The sequence below is a fragment of the Gymnoscopelus microlampas genome, assembly GCF_963454915.1.
Source record: "Gymnoscopelus microlampas genome assembly, chromosome: 2".
NCBI classification, from domain to species: Eukaryota; Metazoa; Chordata; class Actinopteri; order Myctophiformes; family Myctophidae; genus Gymnoscopelus; species Gymnoscopelus microlampas.
Genome location: NC_139939.1, coordinates 33,670,103 through 33,693,586, shown reverse-complemented (window position 1 = coordinate 33,693,586; position 23,484 = coordinate 33,670,103). Strand labels below are relative to the sequence as shown.

At 41.8% G+C, this 23,484-nt stretch overlaps 2 protein-coding genes across 9 annotated transcripts in view; both read left to right on the top strand.

Annotated features, from left to right (window-relative positions):
- Positions 1–226: 226 nt before the first annotated feature.
- On the top strand, positions 227–12,095 carry LOC311056841 (uncharacterized protein). 2 transcript variants are annotated; one of them, XM_084073679.1, is made up of 13 exons: positions 227–345; positions 1,085–1,123; positions 1,908–2,136; positions 3,199–3,841; positions 5,549–5,678; positions 6,390–6,439; positions 6,812–6,842; positions 7,574–7,679; positions 9,132–9,273; positions 9,412–9,517; positions 9,603–9,733; positions 10,440–10,535; positions 10,827–12,095. In XM_084073679.1, exons 1-13 carry the CDS (start codon positions 321–323, stop codon positions 11,445–11,447), a joined length of 2,349 nt encoding a protein of 782 aa, XP_083929805.1. In that variant the 5' UTR covers positions 227–320; the 3' UTR covers positions 11,448–12,095. The 2 variants fall into 2 exon arrangements, with proteins under 2 accessions (XP_083929805.1, XP_083929804.1); XM_084073678.1 differs by having other exon boundaries at positions 7,574–7,691.
- A 1,556-nt stretch (positions 12,096–13,651) lies between these two features.
- Positions 13,652–23,484, top strand: part of LOC311056806 (bromodomain-containing protein 4-like) — an 18,937-nt gene continuing 9,104 nt past the window's right edge. For 2 of the 7 annotated variants that reach the window (XM_084073617.1, XM_084073615.1), the window contains exons 1-12: positions 13,977–14,347; positions 17,589–17,829; positions 17,940–18,032; positions 18,187–18,324; positions 18,447–18,579; positions 19,461–19,795; positions 20,115–20,498; positions 20,748–20,876; positions 21,058–21,279; positions 21,635–21,855; positions 22,029–22,129; positions 22,792–23,049. In XM_084073617.1, the coding sequence (XP_083929743.1) occupies positions 14,325–14,347; positions 17,589–17,829; positions 17,940–18,032; positions 18,187–18,324; positions 18,447–18,579; positions 19,461–19,795; positions 20,115–20,498; positions 20,748–20,876; positions 21,058–21,279; positions 21,635–21,855; positions 22,029–22,129; positions 22,792–23,049 (2,278 nt within the window). In that variant the 5' untranslated portion in view covers positions 13,977–14,324. Of the gene's footprint in view, positions 13,718–13,786; positions 13,901–13,976; positions 14,348–17,588; positions 17,830–17,904; positions 18,033–18,186; positions 18,325–18,446; positions 18,580–19,460; positions 19,796–20,114; positions 20,499–20,747; positions 20,877–21,057; positions 21,280–21,634; positions 21,856–22,028; positions 22,130–22,791; positions 23,050–23,484 lie in introns of those variants that run through there. The other 5 variants (XM_084073619.1, XM_084073620.1, XM_084073618.1 and 2 more) reach the window with 5 other exon arrangements.

Here is a 23,484-nt window from a genome sequence, read left to right as displayed (position 1 = left end):
ATAGCATAACAAAAATAACAATACATATTATCAACAAATAAAAAAACATATGTACAAAGGAGAAAATGGTATTGTTGACAATAAAGTTGAACCTTGAAATGTCGGCAGTGAATATTTGTATTAGTTAGGATTCTGATTATTCTGATGTGTTGCACAGAACTGAAGTTTGTGTCCATTACCTGTGGGGGGCAGCAACACGCCCTAAATGGGTCTTTCCTTCCGGAAATGTTAAGTGCGGAGAAGAGTAGAATATCTGAGTCGTGCTGTGTGGACTGAGTGTTGAATCAGAGCTCATTGGAACACAGCGTACATTCAAAACTATGGACGGACGAAACTATGGTTCTGGTAAATAGAAATATGCACATTATGCGCCAACATTAAGGTTATATCACAGCCGTATATTTAACAGCACTGCTCATGGAAAATGTTGTTGCCAGCTAATATTCGCCGACTAGCTAACGCTGGTTGCTTTGTGTGGCTCGTAAACCGCAGTGCAACCTCGTTATTTACGTTATTTAGTTTGTTGACAATGGTCGACATGACTAGTACCAACCAAACCTTAAGTGGTGATGATGGGCACTCTGCCTTTCCACTGTGCTTGTCTTGAGTTAGCTAGCCTAAAGCTAACGGCTAACTAGATCAACAACACTCGGGTAACGTGAACAATGGGGTGGTCGCTAGCTGTGTAGCTAACGTTAGACATCCACACTGCTAGCTCGCTAGCATAAGCTAACAAAAATGCTCTTGTTCGTTTGTTAGCTGCTCGCTGAAGTTAGAAAGCTCACTGTAGCTTTACCTCGTTAAAATGGAGTCACTCTTGATAATAGTCTCTTAAAGCTAATAAAATGGCCGCCACGTCAATAAACAAACCTCAAAGCAAAAAAAAATACTATTCTAGTTCTTATCATGGTGTGCATTTTTTTTATCGCTGCAGTTCTGCACCATAACCCAGCGTCAGCTAGACCACCCACCAGCTAATGTTCATCTAACAGCTAAATGAAAATGTGCTAGCAAGGTTGCCAAAGTGAGCTATCTTGTGCATTCACGTTATTATAACATTAATTGTGTTTATTTTTTCTTGAAGGGTACTCAAGTTGGGGAGGAGGATCATCAGGCAACAGAGGTGAGGTTAATAATGTCACGTTTAGTGTGTTTACCTTTTGTGGTGCCAAATTCATCAGTATAATTATCTGTCAAGCCAAATCAAGTCTGGCACTAATCCATAGCAGAATGGATTTCTCCAAACTTGAAACTCAAGTAAGACTGGTCCGTCTGATTTCTTGAGAACATTTTGTGAATGAGCTTAAAGCTGGTCCTCTAGGGAAAGTGAGACCATCTCCCAAGAATGTTTGTGTACTTAAATTTTGCTCTACACAAATGTAAATGTTGTGCTTTCTCCTTCTCACGTTTATACTTCTGTAATGCCATTTTAGCTTTCCTCAGCCAGGATACCCTGGCTAGCCTACTACAACTTGTTCAAAATGCAGTGGCCAGGCTCACTAATTCAGTCATAGATCCTCCCTTCACTGGCTATTGACTACCAGTCATGGTTTAGAATACATTCGGATAATCTTAATTATTGTAAGGCAGTGCATGGCGTAGCTCTGTCTTGATGAGCTGCTGATTCCTTACACCACTGAGAGACCATTTAGTGATCAACTTAATCAATCCCTTGTTCCAGTCTAAAATCAGTCAACTGCTTACAAAAAGATGTTTTATGCACCGTTTTTTATTGTATGAGTTTTATTGATGTTTGGGGTTTGTTGGCTGTGAACACTTTGTCTGCATGCTTGGTTTTCAATATTACACTTTTATTTTATACCTTCATTTGTATCTTATGTATACAGGTATTTGCCGTTTCTTTTCACTTTTCTATTTGACATTGTTTTGTCTCATCTCCCAACCAGGCTCTAACAACTTCGATCTTTATGGAGGTGGAGGAGGTTATAAGGACTCGATGTCGATGTCAGGGCTGGGAGGTTATGGAGGCGGTGGGCAGATGAAGAGGGGTCTCTCTGGGGGCTCACTGCTCTCCTCGACGGGTGCGGATAATGTCATTGCAAAAATTAACCAGCGCCTCGACATGCTAACACAACTGGAAGGAGGGATGAAGTCTGGTGGTCGTACTACTGATAGGTAATGCACACATTTGATTTTATACTGTCGGTGGTCTAACTTGGTTAAGCATGTCTTACATGCTGATTCACAGAGTGGTTTTCTACAGATGTGGACAGTTTACGATGTTATTTTAAATGGCAATTCGTTGGACACGCTACATTTTCTGTACTAATGATTACCCTTCAGCCGTGCATGCTTAAATTCAAACACCGAAGTGACATACGGAAGTGTTAATATGATATGCTTTTTGGGACTTGGGAATACAATGATGTCCATTCCCGCTTAAAGCTCAATCGTGTAAGAACATGCATGGCCCTACTTTTTTACGTATAACTAAGGCCATATGCTTCTTGTCCTTTTTTATATTTGTACCCACTTCTTGTTTTTTCTCGTCCTCCAGTCAATGTGACCTAACCCAGTGTCCTGGCTTTAGGTTTCAGAGATGACAAAGGTGTTGGTGTGGCATATATGTGTCAAGGGTGATAATAAGATAAAAAGAACTACGGCCATAAACCCCTTTAGAGACATTTACGTTAAAGCATACCGCTCTAGTAATTAGGGTATGAACTGTTTCCTCCCTAAGATAGGATAAGGTGACATGAAAGACAAGATATAATGATGTGAGTGGACAAGACTCTTGTCTGTCTCAATATGACCAATTTATCCAACAGCTCTCCTCAGTTTCCTCTCTGCCATTCCTCTTTGCCTTCAAGGCTTGACCAACCCAACATATCACACAGACGGGGAGAAAATGTAATTAATTACAGTTCCCCTAAACTCACTAATTGCTAGTAACATTTGAATCTCCAGCAAATGATTTTAACCTCCTGCAGAGATGTGGTGAGATGAGTTGTGGGAAGAACTTCAGTGCATTTTTGTAAATCAAATGTTCAGATAGATTGACCCAGATTGTTCATTTGTTATGGATCATCACTGTATGGTGTTGTCTATCTGGGAGCTAAAGGAAGAGAGAAAGTGAGACTGTGGAGGTGAAGGAAGAGCAGGTGGAGAAATCCAAACCTGACTCCCTCCCTCACCCTCTGCTCTGCTCTGCCACCCTTCCTCCCCCCCTCCCCGCAGGTTTGAGCAGTACGAGTCCTACGACTCGCAACCTTCCTCTCTCACCTCTTCCCGAGATCTCTACAGATCTAGCGGCGGCAGTAGCTATGGTTACGGCGATGGCCGGGGGGACAGCATGCTGTTGGGTCAGCAGCGTGGCAGCTCAGGCTTCGGAGGGGGATTTGGGCTTGGGGGAGGAGGAGGCTTTGGTGGCCCCTCCTCGTCCTACGGAGTCGCTAAAATGCGGCAGGATATGAGAGACTCCTTCAGCGGTGGCCTAGGAGGAGGTTCAGGAGGTGGAGGTGGAGGTCAAGGTCAAGGATGGGCTGGAGCAGGCAGGCGCTCCCCCAGAGGGGGTGGAAATGCTGGTGGCCATGCCGGTGGCCAAGGCAATGGAGGAGGTTTTGGAGGCCGCAGGTCTGACCCCACTCCAATGGGAGGAGGAGGAGGAGGGCGGGGAGGTGGCAGTGGTGGCCTCTCCCATCACGGTCATTCTCCAGGAGGTGGTAGGGGCAAGCTCCCATCCCTCCTGTCCAACCGCATGTACCCCGAGAGTGGGGGATTCCATCAGGGTTCTGCCCAAGGGCCTCACAACTTCCCTGGGAGGCATTTTGGAGGGGGCCAACAGGCCGGCCGCCAGCGAGGCCGCAAGAGAGTCAACCGAGTAAGTACCTCCAGTCAGACTTCACGGCCCCTCCAGCACCAGGCACAAGTTAAGACCTGTTTAATTATATCCTTCAATCCCCTCAACAAGTGGGCAAGCCAGGCTGACATATTCAAATCTATTTTCCATCCGTATCAACTAGCCCCAACTATCTGCATCTCACATTTACGACCACTTCTGTCCTATTATGTCCTCCAGTCCTTGTTAATGCGGTTAGAAGTGCCCCGTGAAGCTAAATGCCCATTTCCACCTAAGTGCCCAGGAACATGTTTTCCACAGATTTCCCCTTTTGGTTTTTATTTGGATTCTTTTTTCACCCGTGCCCTTAGAATAAGGCTAATGCTAGTGATCAGGAACTGCCCATAGAAGGAAGATTGTTGATATTTAAAAGTGTTTAATGATATGGATTGAAGGTGATGATTCAAAGGGGAAATGAAATGTTAATGGAAGCTGTTAGACACTGATGGTGATCCAAATAGCTATCAAATAGGCTATTAGAAGCTAGCACTCAAACACAGTTATCAGTAATGTATGCCTGTTTTAACTTTTTGCTGGGAATGGGATAGTCAGGTAGTAAGTTTCGGGTTATGATTAACAGAGAAATTCAGACTATTTAGCCTAACTGCTCAACTCGCCAAATTAGGTTACACACAGCTGTAAGTTAAAACATGATCATATCTGATGCTGACGGCTCTTAGTGCTAAGACAGGCAGGGGTGATAAGCCTGTTGTAGGGGAGATGTTCACTGGTCAGCCAGTTTAGTATTTGACAATACTAAATGCCTTATTTAGTGATAGATTTGTGACAACCCCATTTTATGGCAATATGTCATCAGTTGGTTTTCTTTAAGCTGATCCTTTTTTCTCAAGTGCATTCATAACTTAAAGTTGTTCACTCTTAAGACCAGGCAAACATTAGCATGACATCACCAGCCAGGTTACATCTGTCATAGCCATTGGCAAAATTGTTAACTTGCCTTCGAACTCTATTAGTGAACATGCTTTTGGCATTTCATTTCCTCTTTAAAATGTATGGGGTTTACAGCACTAAAAAGGTGTAAAGATGACGAGTGTTGGATTTTTTTTTTAGTTGTCCAATTGACAAAATAATTTCCAATGACCACTGGTGCAATAGTTTTTACCCTCTGTGCACCAATAGTTATTCACTACTATGCACTGCATATTTTTTTTGCCACTGCACTGCCCTCTATTGGCATATTTCATCGTTTCTATTCTTTATTGGATGTCTTGCCTTTTGGTAAAAATGTTTTTGTTTCAAAGCAATTTGCAAAGCTTTGATTATTACATTTTGTTAACTTTTTTTCCTTTTTTTACTTGCACAATGATGTATTTATGAAAACGTTCATCAATCTTCATAAGACCAATTTATTTTTCATGATATTGTCCACATTATTAGGAATATTGAAGAAGGTGCATGAAACCAAATCTGTTACCATTTTACCATGTCCTGTTTAACAGTCTGTGCATGTTTCAAGTCCTCATAACGGTGACCTAGAGGCCAATTGGTATCACTTACTTGTATAAATATTATTTTGGCCTAAAACCAGTGGAGCTCTCCATTGATTTGAGTTCACTCTAGGGCTTAATTCTTGTCCTGGCATGCAACTGGCATGAATTATGTTGCCAGTGACTGTGTACATTGTGTTTGTGGATTAGACTGAGTTTACTATGTGTTGCCCTGCATCAGGGGAAACCTCAGCGGGAGATAATGAAGAACGCTAATTCTCAGAAGAAGAGGAAGCCGACAACGCCTGCAGCTGATGAGCCTGAATCCAAGCTGAACAAGACGGAAACTGTGGATACAGAGGCTACCCAAGGTACACATTCATACACGGATAAACACTGCTGCCAAACATTCGCATTAAGCCCATTCATCCTGAGCGGACATGGGTGGGCAAACCTTTTAGCTTTCGTAAGTTCAAACATTGAACTTATGAAACCAAATGACCCGAATGTGTTAGTCGAGATAAATTCATATCCTAGGCTGTTTTTATGGTTTAAATACATGCCTGTGTGAGAGAAATGTATGCCTTTTGTATGGTTTACAGCAGCATAACATTGTAATATACAATCTGTGAAATACAAGAGCTAGTTTGAAAAGCAATGTTTGAAATTTGATCCAAAAGTACGGCTTTTACATTTGTTAAAGTAATACTGTGTAACTTTTTCAATTAAACAAAAAAAATATTTTGTTTAAATATAATCTTTCTCTGGTATATTTTTCACTAACTATTAAACCCTTGGGTGCTAGAACCCATTTCTTGTCTCATTTCTTTTTGAGCAGTACTTCTGTATAAACAAACTCTGTAATGACAACCGGACACAGTGACTTAAATGCACAAATACATTTTTTGAAAAGCACATTTCTGCAGACTGTCCACTGGACTCTGTGTCCATTTACATGTCTTCTACCTTTTTTTCAACACTATGTAAGCAACACTAAATTTCAAATGCACATATTTCTCCGGCTGTGATGTTTTCACTGTATGGTGGTTGATTGCTGATATCATCCTGTTCGGTCTCAACAGAGTCGATAGAGAACAATGGCGACACCAAGGAAGCTAACACTCCAGATGAAGTGAGTACAGCAACATTCATCATTGTTAATTTGTGTGTTATTAATTTATTACGTAAAAATCCAACTCTTCACTCTCGGATGAAAGAAGAGACTTTCCCCCAAGATGTCTTGTGTTTACATCATAGAAAAAAATATTCTTTGGGTCCCGAAAGATTAGTAAAACCGCTGGCACTGCCTGACTTAATTAATTAATTCTGGCAGGGAATGTGTTAATTGCACAAACATGTTTCTGTTACCACTGTGCTCAAACCTTTGCGGTATATTAAAGAATAACCTTATTCATTAGTTTGCTGATCAACTTTTTTGTCAATATTAGCCATGCTTTTTGTGTGAATTTCTTTTTCTACAGTAATGTCTTTGTCTTGTCCACAGAGTAATGCACCTACAGCAGAGGGGGAGACGGGTAAGCGCTCCTACTCCCTAATATTATTTTCTTGTCTTTCTCATTCACTACTTGACTATTTCTGCTTAAGTCTGCATCAGATGCATAATGGCACATTTAAAGGAGTATTTCACCCCAAAATGTACTTTTTCTATGTGATGGCTTGAATTGTATAACATTTCTTTACGCAGTTTGCAGTGAATGAATTTAAATAAAAAAAAGAAAAAATACAAAGGTCAGTCCCCCTGCTCTCAGATGTTTTAGATTTTAGTGCTCAAGAAAATCTAACCGACGGGTTGAAACAAGCGTTTAAATCTTTTTTTTTGTCAGCCTGTGGCATGTTTTCCCAATGCAATCTTTTGGGAGCAGTACTACGCATGCGGACAGGGGTTGACTGGCCACAGGCTGACTAAATAAGCGATTTAAACCCTTGTTTCAATCCGTCGCTTAGATTTTCTTGGCCGCTAAAAATGTAAACATCTGAGAGGAGAGAGGATGACGTTTACTTTTTGGATACAATGTGCGGAAAAGGGTAAGAATCATGCATAGTGGAAAATATTCGCCGGTGTCCCCTCCTACAGGCACCCGAGAATGTGGGACCTCATCTCGGAGCTATATAGCGGAGGGAAAGGGTCCAAATGGGGCTACGTAAATACTGTTATACTGTTATACAAACGAAAGTTCTCCTATTCAAGCCATCACATGGTGAGAAAATGATAGAAAAAGTCATTGTATTTTTTTTTTTTTTTTAGCTTCGCCTGTGCAGGAGGAGAACTCCAAGTCAAAGAAGAAGCCACAGGGCAAATGGACCCCAACCCATGGCCAGGAAAGAAACCCCAAACTAAGGAGGAAGAGGGGGTACGTGGAAAGGTCAGAGATCATGTTTCAACATGATTTTTTTTTAAAACAACAAATAGAGCTGGGCTTTTTCATATTGATCAATATGTATATTTATCACTATATGTAATACATTTGATAATGCTGCCAATAGTACCCCGATGATGACCTAAGCTTAAACCAGAGGGTTCCTTTAATAATAATAAGATTTATAATTTAGTGAGTTTAACATGGTGTACTGTACTGTAGGTCTGCCAACCTTGAATGGATCCTTTTCACAGATGTTTCATAGCAGGAAAAAGGCAGCTCCAGCTAATTGAATGAATGGCATTCCTAAATCATGAAATTATGAATCGACTCCAAGCGCAAACACTGAGAGCTAACTAGTCTCATAAGCTCTTATAAACTCTTCACAACTTTTTTTTTTTGATTTGTTTTTGTTGCTGTTATGCCTTTATTAATAGGATAGTAGTCTGACAGGAATTCGGGAGAGAGATGGGGAGTGACATGCAGCAAGGGCTGTCAGGCTACTTTGGAGCCTAGGTGCCTGGACCGCTACACCAGCGGCCCAGGCCAACTCTTCCACAATCTTGGAATGCTACAGTACAGAGTCTGATTACGCCCCCTAAGAATTCTGTGCAGGAAGCTGCCATGTGTTTGTCATTTCATTTCACAAAAATATATTTTTAAATGTCCATTTCTGATCAGCAGCAAGCTAGATAGGCTTTGACTAATTAGATTAACAATGGGAAGGACTACAAAGTGAAGGGGAGGCTGCCTTTTATTTTCTGCAGCTTTTCAGCATTACAGGGGCCTGAAATTCCCCTTATAAGACTCACATAGGGGCGATTTTTACACTTTGGGGGGAATACTACATATTAAGCTTAACTATAGGTCTTGCCGGTAAAGAGACTCCCGCATTCATGTGGCTCTGGTTACTATTTATTAACATCGCTGTAAAAGTCTGGGAATAACAAGTGCTACATTTGCGGGAATCAATTAAAATGTACGCAATTCTCGCAATCCTTCCCCGAAATTCAGGCCCTGAGACTGTTAAGCAAAAGCATTTGAAAATTGTGGGATTCAACAATCTGTCTCGAGAGATGACCTGCTACACAAATGAAACACATACCTACTATTCGTTTTCTTTCGTTCTAACTCAACACGCTGCTTTCTGTATTTGAAATAAAGGAATAATACAAATATAAAAATGGTATCAACATTTTAAAGTATCATATTAAATTAAAGCTGCGATCTGTAACTTTCAGTGCCTTTCATGTCCTATCAGGTATTCAAACTGGGTCCCCTGCACAAGTGCTGCCATTTTTACCACTGAGCCTGCTTGCTAAATCTGCAGATTGGTCAATTTTTTTTACTAAAAAAGTTTCACAGTGTAGCTTTAATAATCGATAAAGATGTATATTAAAATAATTTACTTTTGAAATGTGACATGCTCCTTTTCCTGTCATGCAGAGCCATGTTTGCATGCTTGTTGTGTAAGTTCCGGTCATTCTACAAAGAAGACCTGATGACTCACCTTGAGAGCAGCTTCCACCAGGCCCACTTAAAGTTTGTAATCAACCGTATGTCCAAACCCACCACAGACTTTCTACAGGTAAGACTTGACATAAAACCCCATTTACAGTCAAATTAGAGCATACAATATACCCAGGTCTAGCTCATACATTGAAGCGTCTGGACAGGTTGTTTTTGGCTTTTTTTTCCAAACAAAGTGTGTGGGTATTTGTTCTAGGAGTATATTATGGACAAGTGTAAGAAGACTGAGCAGAGAACACTTCAGTTAGCGAACCACAGTGCTTCCATTTGCCAGTTCTACAAGGACCAGGACCTCACTAGAGGTAAAGGCACCAGTACCATGTATGTGGGAGACGATGTTTGTAGTACACATTGAAAGTATTCTGAATGTTCTCTTCTCTTCTGTAGATATAGGTATGGAACACTTCATGAAAAAGGTGGAGGCAGCCCACTGTGCGGCATGTGATGTCTTCATTCCCATGCAACACCATCTGATTCAGGAACACATGAGATCCCCTGACCACAACTACAACCGAAAGGTAACAGGACTCAGGCTGGATATCTATACAAATTATGTCATCATGTTTTCATTTGAAAAAATGGCACTAGGTAATTGCATCAGGATTAAAATGGCAAATCTGATTCAACCAACTAAATTCGGTCGGTTACAGCCCTATTAAATAACATGCAGTGCAGACAAAATAACAATACGTTTGCCAAGTTTTAGGTGTATAATGTGTTCACCCACATGATCCCTTGACACACTGAATATTGTCATAGTTAACTGGTTTATCAACTTCTTTTTTGTTTGTCTGAAATTATATGAGCTATTCAACTGGTCTGCAGATGTGGTGAAGGTTAATTGACATTGCATCAATTATTTCCACCACATCCATGGAAGATTATCCTTTGTCAGACAAGGACTGTCATGGATAGACGTCAAGATGTATGCTAACTATTGTTGGTTACATTGTCCAAGTCTATACAGGACATAATTTACTATTATAATTTAGACAGGTAGGGGAGTCACGCCCTTGGCTGCTTGTAGGTCATCACCAGTGTTTTATTTTGAACCAAACCTCATTCTAGTATGGAGCACTTATAATGGCTACAGTGTAAAGAATTATACATATAGACTAGTAGAGACTACATCAAGTCAAGCTGAATCAATATTCATATGTATTAAGCATGTTTTTCCTTTTGATATTTTTGAATGACTTTTATTTATCCTTTGTATTACCAAAGGGCATGATGGAACAATCCAAGAGGGACAGTCTGTCAGTCGCTCGTAGCATCCTTAACCACAAAGTCATTGGACAGAAGTTGGAGAGTTTCCTCAAGGTATACACAATTTTTTTTTGGTATTGTGTAAGCTTGCTTGTATTGCAAGCTAAATTAACTTCCAACAACAAATATCTTAGTAGATTGTATCTTAATTTTATACAGAATTGTCAATTTGACACATGTAAGATTGTTATGCAATAGTATGTCTGATAAATTTGTCATAGATAGTTTTCACGACTAATCATGTTATACTGGATTAAAATATCACAGTATTTTGTTCAGCGGCAAGTCCTTAGCCAAGCTCAAGCTTTATACAACTGCAACTTTGATTCTACTTTCATTTGGCAGGGGGAGAATCCCTTTGCTGATAACCAAGACGACCAGGATCCCGAGGATTCCATGAACATGGAAGTTTCAGAGTTGGAGCTGACCAATGACAACCAGGCGGAGGTGGAGGCAGAAGCAGAGGTGGAGCCTACCGAGGCAGAAGCAGAGGTGGAGCCTACCAAGGATGAGGCAGCGCCTGAGATAAAGATTGAGGCAGAACCTGAGGGAGAGATTGTGCAAGAGGCAGTTGAGGGTGACGGGACAGAGGGAGAGATTGTGCCAGAGGCTGTTGAGGGTGACAGGACAGAGGGAGAGATTGGCCAAGAGGCTGTTGAAGGTGACAGGAGAGAGGGAGAGATTGCGAAAGAGGTGGTTGAGGGTGACAGGACAGAGGGAGGGAAGTTGGAGGAGGATTTAGGAGTAGAGGGAGTGGTGGACGAAGAGCAGGGAGAACATGAGGAGGCGGATGAGGAAGGTTTTGAGATCGGAGACGAGGAGGGCTGTGAGGATGAGGAGGGAGTAGAACATTTGTTGGAAGATGATGATGAGGAGGATGAAGGAATAGTGGCAACAGAGGTGGAAGATGAGTTAAAGAATGATGATGATGATGATGACGACGATGGAGTGGTGGTCCTAGACTAGAGTGACAATTTTTAAACATCAGTGTGAATTTTCTACTTTTTTTTTTAATGCTGTTGGAATACCCTGTCTCCCCCCAGGTTTCTTACACTAGTAAGCCTGAAAATCATGTATACTTTTATTTTTGTTTATAGATTTATTTTGTGCCTTGTTTCGACTCTTTATTTTTGTTGAAATTCATTAGTTTAGACTTGTCAAGTGGTGAGAAATGTATTTATATTTTTCATTCACTGAGAGTTGACACAGTGGTCTAAACTTGTTTATGATGGTGATGGAGGACTTTCCTGTCAGTCACCTCTGTGCATAACTGTTCCAGGTTTTCAGTAGGTTGCATACACTATTTCTTTTGTGGTTTGTTTTCCCAAACATGTTAAGGTGTTTCGTGTTCAAACCTGATGTTGAGCCAATCAGACAAAGCTGTTAGAAAATGAACAGGAAACGGGTATGCCACCTTCTGAAAACTTAGGACTACAGTTATGCACAGAGCCGATAGCGGTCACTGATTGTTGAAAATGCTACAATAAATTCACCTCACCTTGTGTTAAAAATCTGAAACGGTTAACTTTTGCTTCTGTGGGTGGGGTGGAAACAGCAGTGAGAACAGAAGAGTTGTTTTGTCTCAAAGTACAAATAAAGAACTTGTTGAATACATCAATGTTTTATTGAGGAGTTTTTCTTTCCTCTTATCAAATATGTAAAAGACAGAAACAAATCTTTAAACAATTTTTTGTTATAGGATTTGTTTTCACTCGGTTATTGGGGTTTCATCACCTAGGGCAGGCAGACTTATCTTTAAAAGCGGTATCGACATTAGCCACCAGGCGGCGTACCGACTCTGTTCATCCCAAACTACCAATCAATGATGCCGGACACGGTTCACAATATGGAAGTCGGTCCATCTCGAACTCTAACAAGAGACATTGAGAATCAAGTACATCAACATGTATGTGTTTATCATCAAAGAAGATGTCCTTGTCAAGAATGTGGATGTAAAGCCATAGTTCTTCGACTTCGACTGAGCAGAAAACGGGTACAGCAAGTGTAGTTCTCTCCAACGCTCTGTCAGGGACTGTGACTGACCCGGTGTACGATCGCTACACGAGTAAAAATAAAGCATAATATAATGTCGCTACTCGCCAAAACAACAAACAAGGCAGTTTTATGATGTTGATATAAGCATATTCTCCGCGGTGGGAAGTCCTGTGAACCCTCTCAAATTCCCACATTTTGTGTAAAATCCGCTTTTTGGCCAGAAAATTAAATAGGTCCACCAGAGAATCTTATGATTCACTCAAGTGCGCCATCTACAGATCTGCTCAATAGCATTTTATGCAGATCTGTAGGTGGCGCAGTGGAGTGAATCAAAGTACTTCCGTCTGGTGGATATATTTTATTTTTTAGCCAAAAAGGTGGATTTTATACAAAAGCTGGGGTTCTGAGAGGCTTCCCACCGCGGAGAATAGGCTTTCAACGTCATAAAATAACCTTTGTTTTGGTGAGTAGTGAAACTATATTCTTTATTTTTACTACAGTTTAGACGTCGCACTTTAAAGTCTATGAGAAATGCTGCGTTTCAAATGTACACAGTTCCTGGCAAGAACAGCAGCAAGTGCACTTGAAGAAAAGTTACTAATGTAACCTCTGAGGCTGCAGTCCAGTGGTGTAAAGTAACTAAGTACATTTACTCGAGTACTGTATTTGCTATTTGCAATTTTGAGGTATTTTTACTTTACTAGAGTATTACTAGTTTTCAGTCTCAACTCAGAGGCAAATATTGTGCTTTTACTCATTTAATTATTATTACAAAACATACATTAACCACTTCAACCCTTTACACATTTCTGGCCATTTGAAAATAGCCGATCTACAAGCTCACAACAATGCGTAGCATGCTATTTTCTTTCTACTTTAGGTACTTTAAGTAAATTTTGATGCCATTACTTTTGTACTTTTACTCAAGTACATGTGTACTTATAATACTTCTAATAACGTATATCTACATTGCAGTATTGATACTTTTACTTAAGTAAAACATGTGAGTATTTCTTCCAACTTCCACTATCACTGCTTATTCCCTTCAATTCTCAACCTACTTCTATCATTGTAATGATTGCATGGTATTGCACGAGCTCACTGGGGGGGGGCGTAGGGGGTGACGACGTTCGTCCGACCGACGCCGTGCGTGTGACGTCACCCACGTCGTCGGAACGGGACTGTTTGTTCTGGATTCGGGGCGAGGAAGATCTGCGCGCGCTGACAACCGACCTAAGAAGGTAAAAAGTGGCCTCTTCACGCGTGTTTTTCAGCTAACGGCGACACACGAAACGGTCGCGCGTGGACCGGGGAGCCGCACGGGACGCTCGCAATGCGTGTCGGCTGCGTATTTCACACGCTGTCAGTGGACGCCTGTGACAAGCGGAGCATGAGCTGTGTCTCCGCAGGCCTCGCAGCAACCGGTGCGAGGCGCACGGGCAACATGAAATGTGTCTTATTAACGTCGTAGGGAGCTTTGCATTCGTTGCAACGCGCCGAGTGTCGTGTTCGTGCCGTGGTAACGGTCGCGTTATGGTCGCTTTCAGCGCACGGGGCACTCCGTGTTGTCACTGTGCGCACGTTGTGGCTGCAGGACACGGGACGGCATCACGCTAGCCTCACACAGCTAGCTGCTAGGTTGTTTGTTTGTAGCCCCGTAGGCCGTATTCGTGACATAAGTTACGTCTTCCCCGGGAGCGTAGTTTACGCACAGTGGCGCAGGGGCACATAGGAGATGCGACGTATGTTCCTTTCGAGAATAGCAGTCCCGTTTCAAGTTGTATTCTGAAAGGCCGTTTACGTGCGGAGCTGTCAACTGTCTAGTCTGCTGACAGGCAGGCGGCGGACATGGCGACACACCGATGTGGAAGGTTAGCAAAGCAAAGGTGCACTTCGGAAATTATACACTCAAACGTTGCATAATAAAGAGCGATCTTGTTGAGTCCCTTGTCTTTTCGGGTTATACATTGCGGACATCAGCTACGTTAACATTACTTAACAGTTAACACTGAATTAGATCAAGGCAAGAAATGTGGACATACATAGTAATAGTAAGACTTGTTTTAAAGGGGCCTGCGGCTGCATACAAGAAGTGTTAACTCATGTGAAGCAGTTTATATATGCCATATAACACAGCTAAACCTAAATATAACATTTGGGGAATAAGTAGGCCTAATAATTAACACCATTATGTATTTGGTCAGAAATGTAACTGATATTAAATAGTACAAGTGAAAAGTCCCCTTGATAGTTGTAGTTGTTTGCCTTGCATTCTTCTTCCTTCCCTGTTTGCTACTTTTTAATTGTTTCCCCTCCGTGGTTATAATGGTGTTATTTGTATGATATCAGACCGTTAATCATCATTATTTGGATTTTTTTCCCATTGTAGCTGGACATGTTTGTCATGAGTTGATTTCTCATTGTTAAAGGTTATTATTTTGTTAAAATGAGTGTTAAATAGCTCTATCATTGCTACAGTGTCTTTGTTCAGTAATGGGTCTCCTCAGCTCTAGGTTGGGATACCTATTTCATACAATCAGGAGGCAGAATTATCAAGTGAAATTGGAAGTGATGAAAACACGAACTGAACAGATGGAATTGGAACAGCGCAAAATTGAAGCTGATAAATGGGTTATCTCTCCTTATTGGATGGAATTTGTGTGAGCCACCTGAAAATGTATCTATTGTTTATTAAAGAGCTGGATATATGTAGACCCTAGTACAAACAATAGCAATGGTTAATATATAGAGCTTTAACATTTGAACAAAAAACCTTTTGGTTTAACCAAAACATATCAGAGCATCTTTAACATGTTTCACTTCTTTACATAGTTTACAAAATATAAACGAAATAAATGAAATATATCAAAATATAGTATTGTTTATTGTCTATCTGCACAAAGTGCCGTATTCTGTATCATGCTCAATGAAATAGTGCGAACAAACAAAATTAAAGCTATATAATATGAACAACAGTAGAAATAGACAGAACTACAAAAAAACACCCACTACATTGTTTCAGCTGTTATTTTGAAATAACAGCATAATTGACATGTAATAAGCCGTTTTTTAAAGTCGTTTAGATTTCCCTGTTGCTACACTTAAAATATTAAATAAATGTGAACCCATAGTCATAGTGTATATTGTATCGCTATTGAGATATTTGGCATAACGATTGGGGTTGAAATTTTGTCCATATTGTGCAGCGCCAGTGTGCACAGGCACGTGTACCCCCTCACCTAGACTACATTTTTTTTCCCTGCAGGAAACATTCAGTTTGGTTAAATGATGCAATGGGTTTCCTCTAGCCATTTGTTAGGCCGGCCGGTTGGATGATAAGATTATAATTTACTGGCCATATGTCTTCGACAACTTTAGAAGTGTTGCATTGCGTTGTTCCTGCATGTATATCATATCATATTTTCCAAAGAAACAAGTTGTGGGTTTCATCATGTCATTAAAACTTTATGTATCTAATGAGCTTTTAAAAAAAATATATGTTTACTGTTTCATCAATGATGATTCAAAGGAAGTCACCATGTCATTGATGAATCTCTATGTCTGTATAGACCCACGTCTTTTACAGATTTTAGCAACTCGGTCACTGCAACAAATTGATGATGAATAATATCATTTTGCGACGTGGTACAACTGCGATATGAGTGCTTCTGTGGCTTTATCACAGTAATCCTTCATTGCTTTTTGCTTGCAATGATGCGATGTGATCCGACTGTGATCATTTATTGCTCCCGTTTCATGTTGGTCGTGCCCTTGGTAAATCTGTTTATTTCTTTATTTCTTCTTATCAAAATGTGCAGAACATTTCTTTCACACCATCCACAGTTTCATGTCTCAGCCACTCCAGCCTGTTTCTTTTTCACTGGTAGTCTGGCACTGGCATCAACATTTTCAGCATGTTCCTTTTTTCTCTTCATAGTAGTAGTTTATGCAAAAAAAAGAAAGAAAAGGTAGTAGTCTATGCATGCAAGTAAGCCACACACGACCAACGCATATTCACTCACAAATCGCCAATTGCTCATAAAAAACGTATGATTTTGATAGTTATTGTGTTTGTATGTATTCACCGGCCAATTGAAATTTTAGTCAAACAAATAACCATGGCTAATGGAAACATTGTCTGGGAATAATCATGTTTATTCCAAAAAGAGTGAAAACAGAAAAGGTCAATTCAAAAGAGTGAAAACAGAGGAAAAAAGAGTGAAAACAGAGAAAAGGTCAATTCAATAATACTTATCCTGGCTCTGACCTGACTAGATATCTTGTGTAAGCGCTGTGCGCCACTTGTGCGTACAGTATATTGTAAGTTATAATGAATGCCTAAGTGGCACACAACACTTACAGTGTACACAAGATAACCTCCTCTAACCTTGCACATCCTACACATCACTTTACTTCCTTGGCCAGTGTAGTGTTTAGACAAACAAGTTTGTTGACCTTAAGGTCTCGGCACCTTATCTTATAATGTATAAGTCTTCTCTGCCTTGGTCATAGAATTACATGACCACTCTCCTGTGTGTCTGATGTATTTACTTCTCCTGTGAGCTCATAGAATAAACTTCCAACTTAGAAATACTCAAGTGTCTCCAGCTCCCATTTAACTTAACATCCTGATTGCTCAAGCATTCCTCAACATGTATGTATAATGTAGACTCTACTTAAGAATACTCCAGTGTGGAATATGTGGGCCGTTGGCATTCATGTCCTGTTTCTCAAAGAAAATATAAAACACACATGTGCTTAATTTATCCATTTCTAACTCAAGTGTACGAATGCATTTGGTTACATTTGTACACTCAGAGTTAAATGAACACTCTGGATTTTACAGTGTAGTAGTTAATAAAAAAATAAGCTGATGTACATGAAGCTGTAACCCCTGTAACGGCAGCACTACTCATGAGAAAGTGAAGCTGGAGCCCCTGTAACAGCAGCACTGCTCATGAGAAAGTGAAGCTGTAACCCCTGTAACAGCAGCACTGCTCATGAGAAAGTGAAGCTGTAACCCCTGTAACAGCAGCGCTGCTCATGAGAAAGTGAAGCTGTAACAGCAGCACTGGAGCTGAATGATAACAGTATCGCTGGTCTTTTCTTCAGAGAGTCGAGCCAGGTGTGTGATGGCCTGAGGGGCCCCCCTGTGGTCCCGCCTGCCCCTGCCAGGTCCAATTGGTCTAACCTGTCTGCGCAGTCACCGCAACCCACCATTACCATGGGAGACGGACTGGAGGCAGGCAGCAGCCAGGCCCCTCCCCCTGTCCCACCCCCTCTTCCCTTCAACCCTGCAGCCCCCGAAATATGGAACCCCTCCAGGCCCAAACGACAGACCAATCAGCTACAGGTAGGATCCTCCGTGGCTGCACCTTTTTGTTCCGTGCTTTGCTCAATTAAACTGTGTCTTAAAATTGTAATGTAGGTTGATTGATATAAGACGTGATGTTGCTGTTGTAGTACCTGCTGAAAGTGGTATTGAAGACCTTATGGAAACACCACTTCGCATGGCCCTTCCAGGCTCCAGTCGATGCCATCAAACTCAACTTGCCTGTGGGTATTTTGTGTGTGTGTGAGTGTGTATGTATTTATGATAAGATTCATGCACACAAAACTGCATGAAATACTTAGAAGGATGGGACAAAATATTGTTTATTTTTGACTGAAAATGTCTTTCTGTTGTAACCTTTTCCCCTTCTTTCTCTAGGATTATTACAAGATCATCAAGTGCCCTATGGATATGGGTACGATAAAGAAACGTTTGGAAAACAGTTACTACTGGAATGCCCAAGAGTGTATCCATGACTTCAACACAATGTTCACAAATTGCTACATCTACAATAAGGTAAAACAAGAATCTCACACAGCATATAATCTAATCTACTTGAATGATTTGTTAATGATGATCTACAATGTTTAAGCGTTGCGTGTGTGCGTGTGTACTTGCATTTCTGTGTTTCTGCATAGCCTGGCGATGACATTGTATTGATGGCTGAGTCTCTGGAGAAGATGTTTCTCAGTAAGATCTCTGAGATGCCCCAGGAGGAGATAGAAATAGCTGTGGTTACCAAGGGTCGCCGTGGGGGCAGACGGGATTCAGGTACAGTTTCCCTTTGACATTTTGCTCCTTTTCTTAATCTGTCCTGTCCCTCATGTATAAAGGCTCAAGCTGTTGAATCTGTTGTGTATGTTCATGTTAAATTTGACACGTACTGTTCCCAATAGTTTGCGCTAGGGCTGCAACTACCGATTATTTTCTCAGTGATTACTTTTTCGATTAATAAAAAAATCTAGAAGCATGTTTTTTTTATAATTTGTTTTATTTCTTTTTATATCACGAATCAACACAAAAATGTGATTTTTTAAAAAAAATAATTCAGTAAATAGATTAGTTTGATTTACCACTTATCCATATTTTATGCTTCACCGTACAACAGTGTCGCACAAAAATAGCAAAAATATGTTAAAAATAAAACTTAATGGCAATTTAAGTATTGCTTTCAGGGTACTCCATATATGGGGATTTATCAAGATTTTTGGTAGATCAGCTAATCCGACCGATTCCCCATGGTGCATCACTCCCTCGGGTCCTCCCTGATACGCATGCTGAGTTTTAAGTCGATCAATTCGGCGGTTCTCTAAATACGCTGGTGACACTCACTCTTCCAAAAACAAATTTGGGAAGACTAGGGAGACCACCACCAACCACTGCAAATGTGCTAGTTATATTGTATTTACACTCTCTACCCTATAGAATTGTTAAAGTAATGTTATATTCATTCAAATAAGTTGTGGATTATAGCTTCAAAATGTAAGTACGTAGGGGGAAATATATTTTCATTAGCATATCTATTCTGAGCATGTCATTATAGGCAAACATAGGCAAAAATAGGCAAAAAATCTGTGAAAATAGCAGATCTATTTTAGATAGGGCTTACGTGGTTAATATTGTCTTCCTGTGTTCACTTTCACTACATCCAGGTTCGATCACCAAGCAGGATTCGGGCCAGGACTCCTCCTCCCCCTCCACCACCCCACACACTCGAGGCTTCTCTTCCCCTGCGACCACTCCCCAGACCCGTGCACCACTCCTGACACCCACACCTCAGGGCCCGCCTACGTTACCCCTAGCCCAACCCCAGCCTCCTCGCGTGCCTCCCACACCACCCTCCCATGCCCCCCAGCTGGGACCGCCGTTCCCCCTTTCTACACTGGACGTTCTAGCCCAGGGCCTGACCTCCGTTCCCCCTCCGGCGCTGACCCATCCAGGCCTCCATCCCAGCCCTCTACCACAAAGCTCTGCAGCCCCTATCAAGGTACGGAAATAAGAGGAGAGGGGGGGGGGGTGTGATTGACAAACGTCATGAGGAAGAGTGTGGAGAAGAAATAGTGTGCAGTAATTGTTCTTAAAGTTGGTTGCTTGTAGTAGATCAACAATCTGAAGCTTATTCTATAGTTGCACTTATTGATCCGCTTAAGCCCTAAACAGTGTTTATCTAGGCACACAAACTCACAAAAACACTTGGAATCATGTAGACTACTCAAGTAGTAAGCCTAAGATGTAACACATCAACTGCCACTTTCTTATTCATGTTTTGTTGTTTATCCTTTGACCCCTGATCTTGGTCTTTCAAGCAGCCGAAGAAGAGCCAGAAGAGGAAAGCCGACACCACCACACCCACCGCCAATGACCAGCTCAGCGAATCATCGCCCATTTCCTCTGCCGAGACACGCCCCCGCAGAGAGAGCGTTCGCCCAATGAAGCAACCCAAAAGAGACACCTTGCAGCCCGACTCACAGCACCAGCTGAGTGTCGGTGCCGGTTTGTTAGTGGGAGCGACAGCAGCTCTAAAGTGCCAGGAGCAGCTGCGGTACTGCGCGGGCCTGGTCAGAGATATGCTGTCCAAGAAACATGTGGCATACGCCTGGCCCTTCTACAAACCAGTCGATGTGCATGCCCTGGGTCTCCACGACTACCATGATATTATCAAGCACCCCATGGACCTCTTTACCGCCAAGGTAAGCTTTCCAGGACGGGGGAAGAGCAAGGGAGAGGGGTTGAAGTGTGTTCATGAAGATATTTTGATGGCTAGTGGTGAAGTCATCAGCAAAAGACAGATAGGACTCCCTACTGGCCCATCCAGTTAATGTGCTGGACCACATAACCGCAACATTGCAGGATGGATGAGTATACTGTAATCAACATTTCTTTCCTGGATAGTCCTTAATCATGATGAAGTGTGTGTGCACCTCTGTGTCCTTCCTCAGAATAAGCTGGACAACAGACAATACCGAGACGCCCAGGAGTTTGCAGCTGATGTAAGGTTGATGTTCTCAAACTGTTACAAGTATAATCCTCCAGACCATGATGTGGTTGCCATGGCACGCAAATTACAGGTAAACAACACGAGACATGCACATTTTTAAGCAAATTACAATAAAGCATTGTACCAGGAATACTGCAACATAGTTAATCTGTCTTAACAACACATAAACTGCTGATTAAGGAAGCAAGAAATCTTTTCAATTCAAGCAAAAAAATGTTGAGGGAAATCCCTGATGGCGTGCTTCCTTACAGGATGTATTTGAGATGCGCTTTGCCAAAATGCCAGACGAACCAGAGGCGCCTGCTCCTGTCCACACCCCATCACCAGCCCTCCACCCCGCCCCCTCCATTCGACAAGTCCCGCCCCCCGCTGCCGTCTCCGACGATGACAGCTCTACTTCCTCCGAATCAGAATCCTCTGCAGGAGACTCTGAACATGAGAGACAGCAGAGACTGGCTGAGCTACAAGAACAGGTTAGCGGATGGAAAAGTGGATGTGGATGGAGAGAGACGAGAAATGACATTTGGGTGGGCAATCAAGGCTGCACCATAATGACTAAAAGGATAAATACACGATACCATCCTGAGTGTTAGAGTGCTAGATGGCACAGACAATATTTCAGTATTAACTGTATACCCTGATTATTTGTAGAATTCACAATTACGCAATAAAATGGTACATGATAATTGTGTTCCAGCCTTAGCCCACCTTTGATTAAGCTGTTCAGTTCATCCGGCTGCACAAGAAGAAATGTGAATGACCCGTGTGTGTGTTTGTGTCTGTCTGTCTGTCTTCAGGCCCTAATGGTATGTGTATGTATTCCTGCAGCTCAAGGCTGTCCACGAGCAGCTGGCCGCACTGTCAACACCCCAGCCCAGCAAGCCTAAGAAGAAAGAGAGAGAGAAAAAGGAAAGAAAGAAAGAGAAGCACAAGAAAAAGACAGAGGAGCCAGTGGAGGCCCCGCCGCCTGTCTTGCTCCAGACCTCCTCCAAGAAGATAAAGAACAGCAAGGAGCCAATCACCTCCAAGAAGGAAAGGAAGAAGACCAGGTAGGCAATGTAGATTTGAGGCTGATTTATACTTGCAACAAGACATATTGTCATATGTCGCTCTTCTGTGCTTGTCAAAAGGGTTGTGTTGGACGTATATATAAATCAGACAAGTATGGTTGTTTATATTTACATAATTCAAGGGGCCTAATCAAATTCTCTCTCATCAACAGTAAGAAAGAAGGGGTGAAGAACAGTCGCGCGGGTGCACCTACTCAAGCTGGGCCAACCCCTCTCGTCCCCTCTGCCTCTCTGGAGGCAGAGGAAGACATTGGTGTGTATGAGAAAGACACTGAGAAATGTAGTTGTTTGAATTGAACTGAGCATACGTTAATTTGTATAACCGCTACATGGCCTTCACATAGAGATTGTGATGTGTGGATGCATGCATTCAAGTTTAAAGTTGTCTCCATATATGGGCATGTTACGTTTGTGACTTCCCCATCCAACGTCCACCCACAAGGCAATTTTAATATAGGAAGGATAGCTGTTTGTTTTTGTTCTGTCAACATGAGTGCCCGGGTGGTGCAGGGATAAAGTACCTGTCCACCATCACTAGGGGTTTGAATCCACAGTGGTTCACCCGGCTCGCCGAGTATCTCCATGAACACAATTGGCCCTGTTCAGGGGAGGGAAGCCGGGCGCGGAGGGCAATCTTTGTCACTGCGTAAGCCACTCCTACGACTGGGCCTGGGTAGCACCTGTCAGTGGGGGGTGTTGAACGGAGGAGCAGGACGGAGGCCTGGGCCAGGACTCCTCAATGGTAGGTGAGCCAGTAGGGAACCACCAGTGGCAAGACACAGAAATGTGTGGGGAGGATTGATTGTCATTATGACTAAATTGGTAGAAAACATGGGTACTGGCTATTCTAAGTTTAAAAAAAATGTCAACAAGAACATCTAGTTTCACACCACGTTGTTGCTCAATATCTCGCAGGTGTTTTTGGAGGCGTGTCTGGTGAAAAGTGTAAGCCAATGTCGTACGAGGAGAAGCGTCAGCTGAGCCTGGACATCAACAAACTGCCTGGTGACAAGCTGGGCCGTGTTGTACACATTATACAATCGCGTGAGCCTTCACTGAAGAACTCCAACCCTGATGAGATCGAGATAGACTTTGAGACACTGAAGCCCTCCACTCTGAGAGAGCTGGAAAAATATGTCTCCTCCAGCCTGAGGAAAAAGAAAAAGCCAGCAGGTAGAGGCTTAATAAATATGGGACTTTTAACGAACAATAACACATTTTCTAAATCATATTTGATCCCATGCATTCTTTCATCCTACCTTTTCATCTTCTATAAATCAAGGTTTTCCTCATATCTGAAATACAACTCTAAAACAAGTTAATAACTCAAACTACAACTACCTATTCACTTGTACAAGTAACTTAACTGAAATTAAACGCCAAAACAAAAAAAAACGAAATATATATACATGTACACACTTGTGGTGCTGGTCAATGTGTCAGGGGATATTTCAGTTTGCCAGACAAAGGAGGAAAATACCAGGCTGTCATATATGGCTAGTATGTAATGGTAGCCTATGTTGCCCTGCAAACCCTTAAAAAAAATACCAACATATTCCAAATAGAATTCTGTCACATGTAGTTATTTGAAAATATTTATCTATCAAA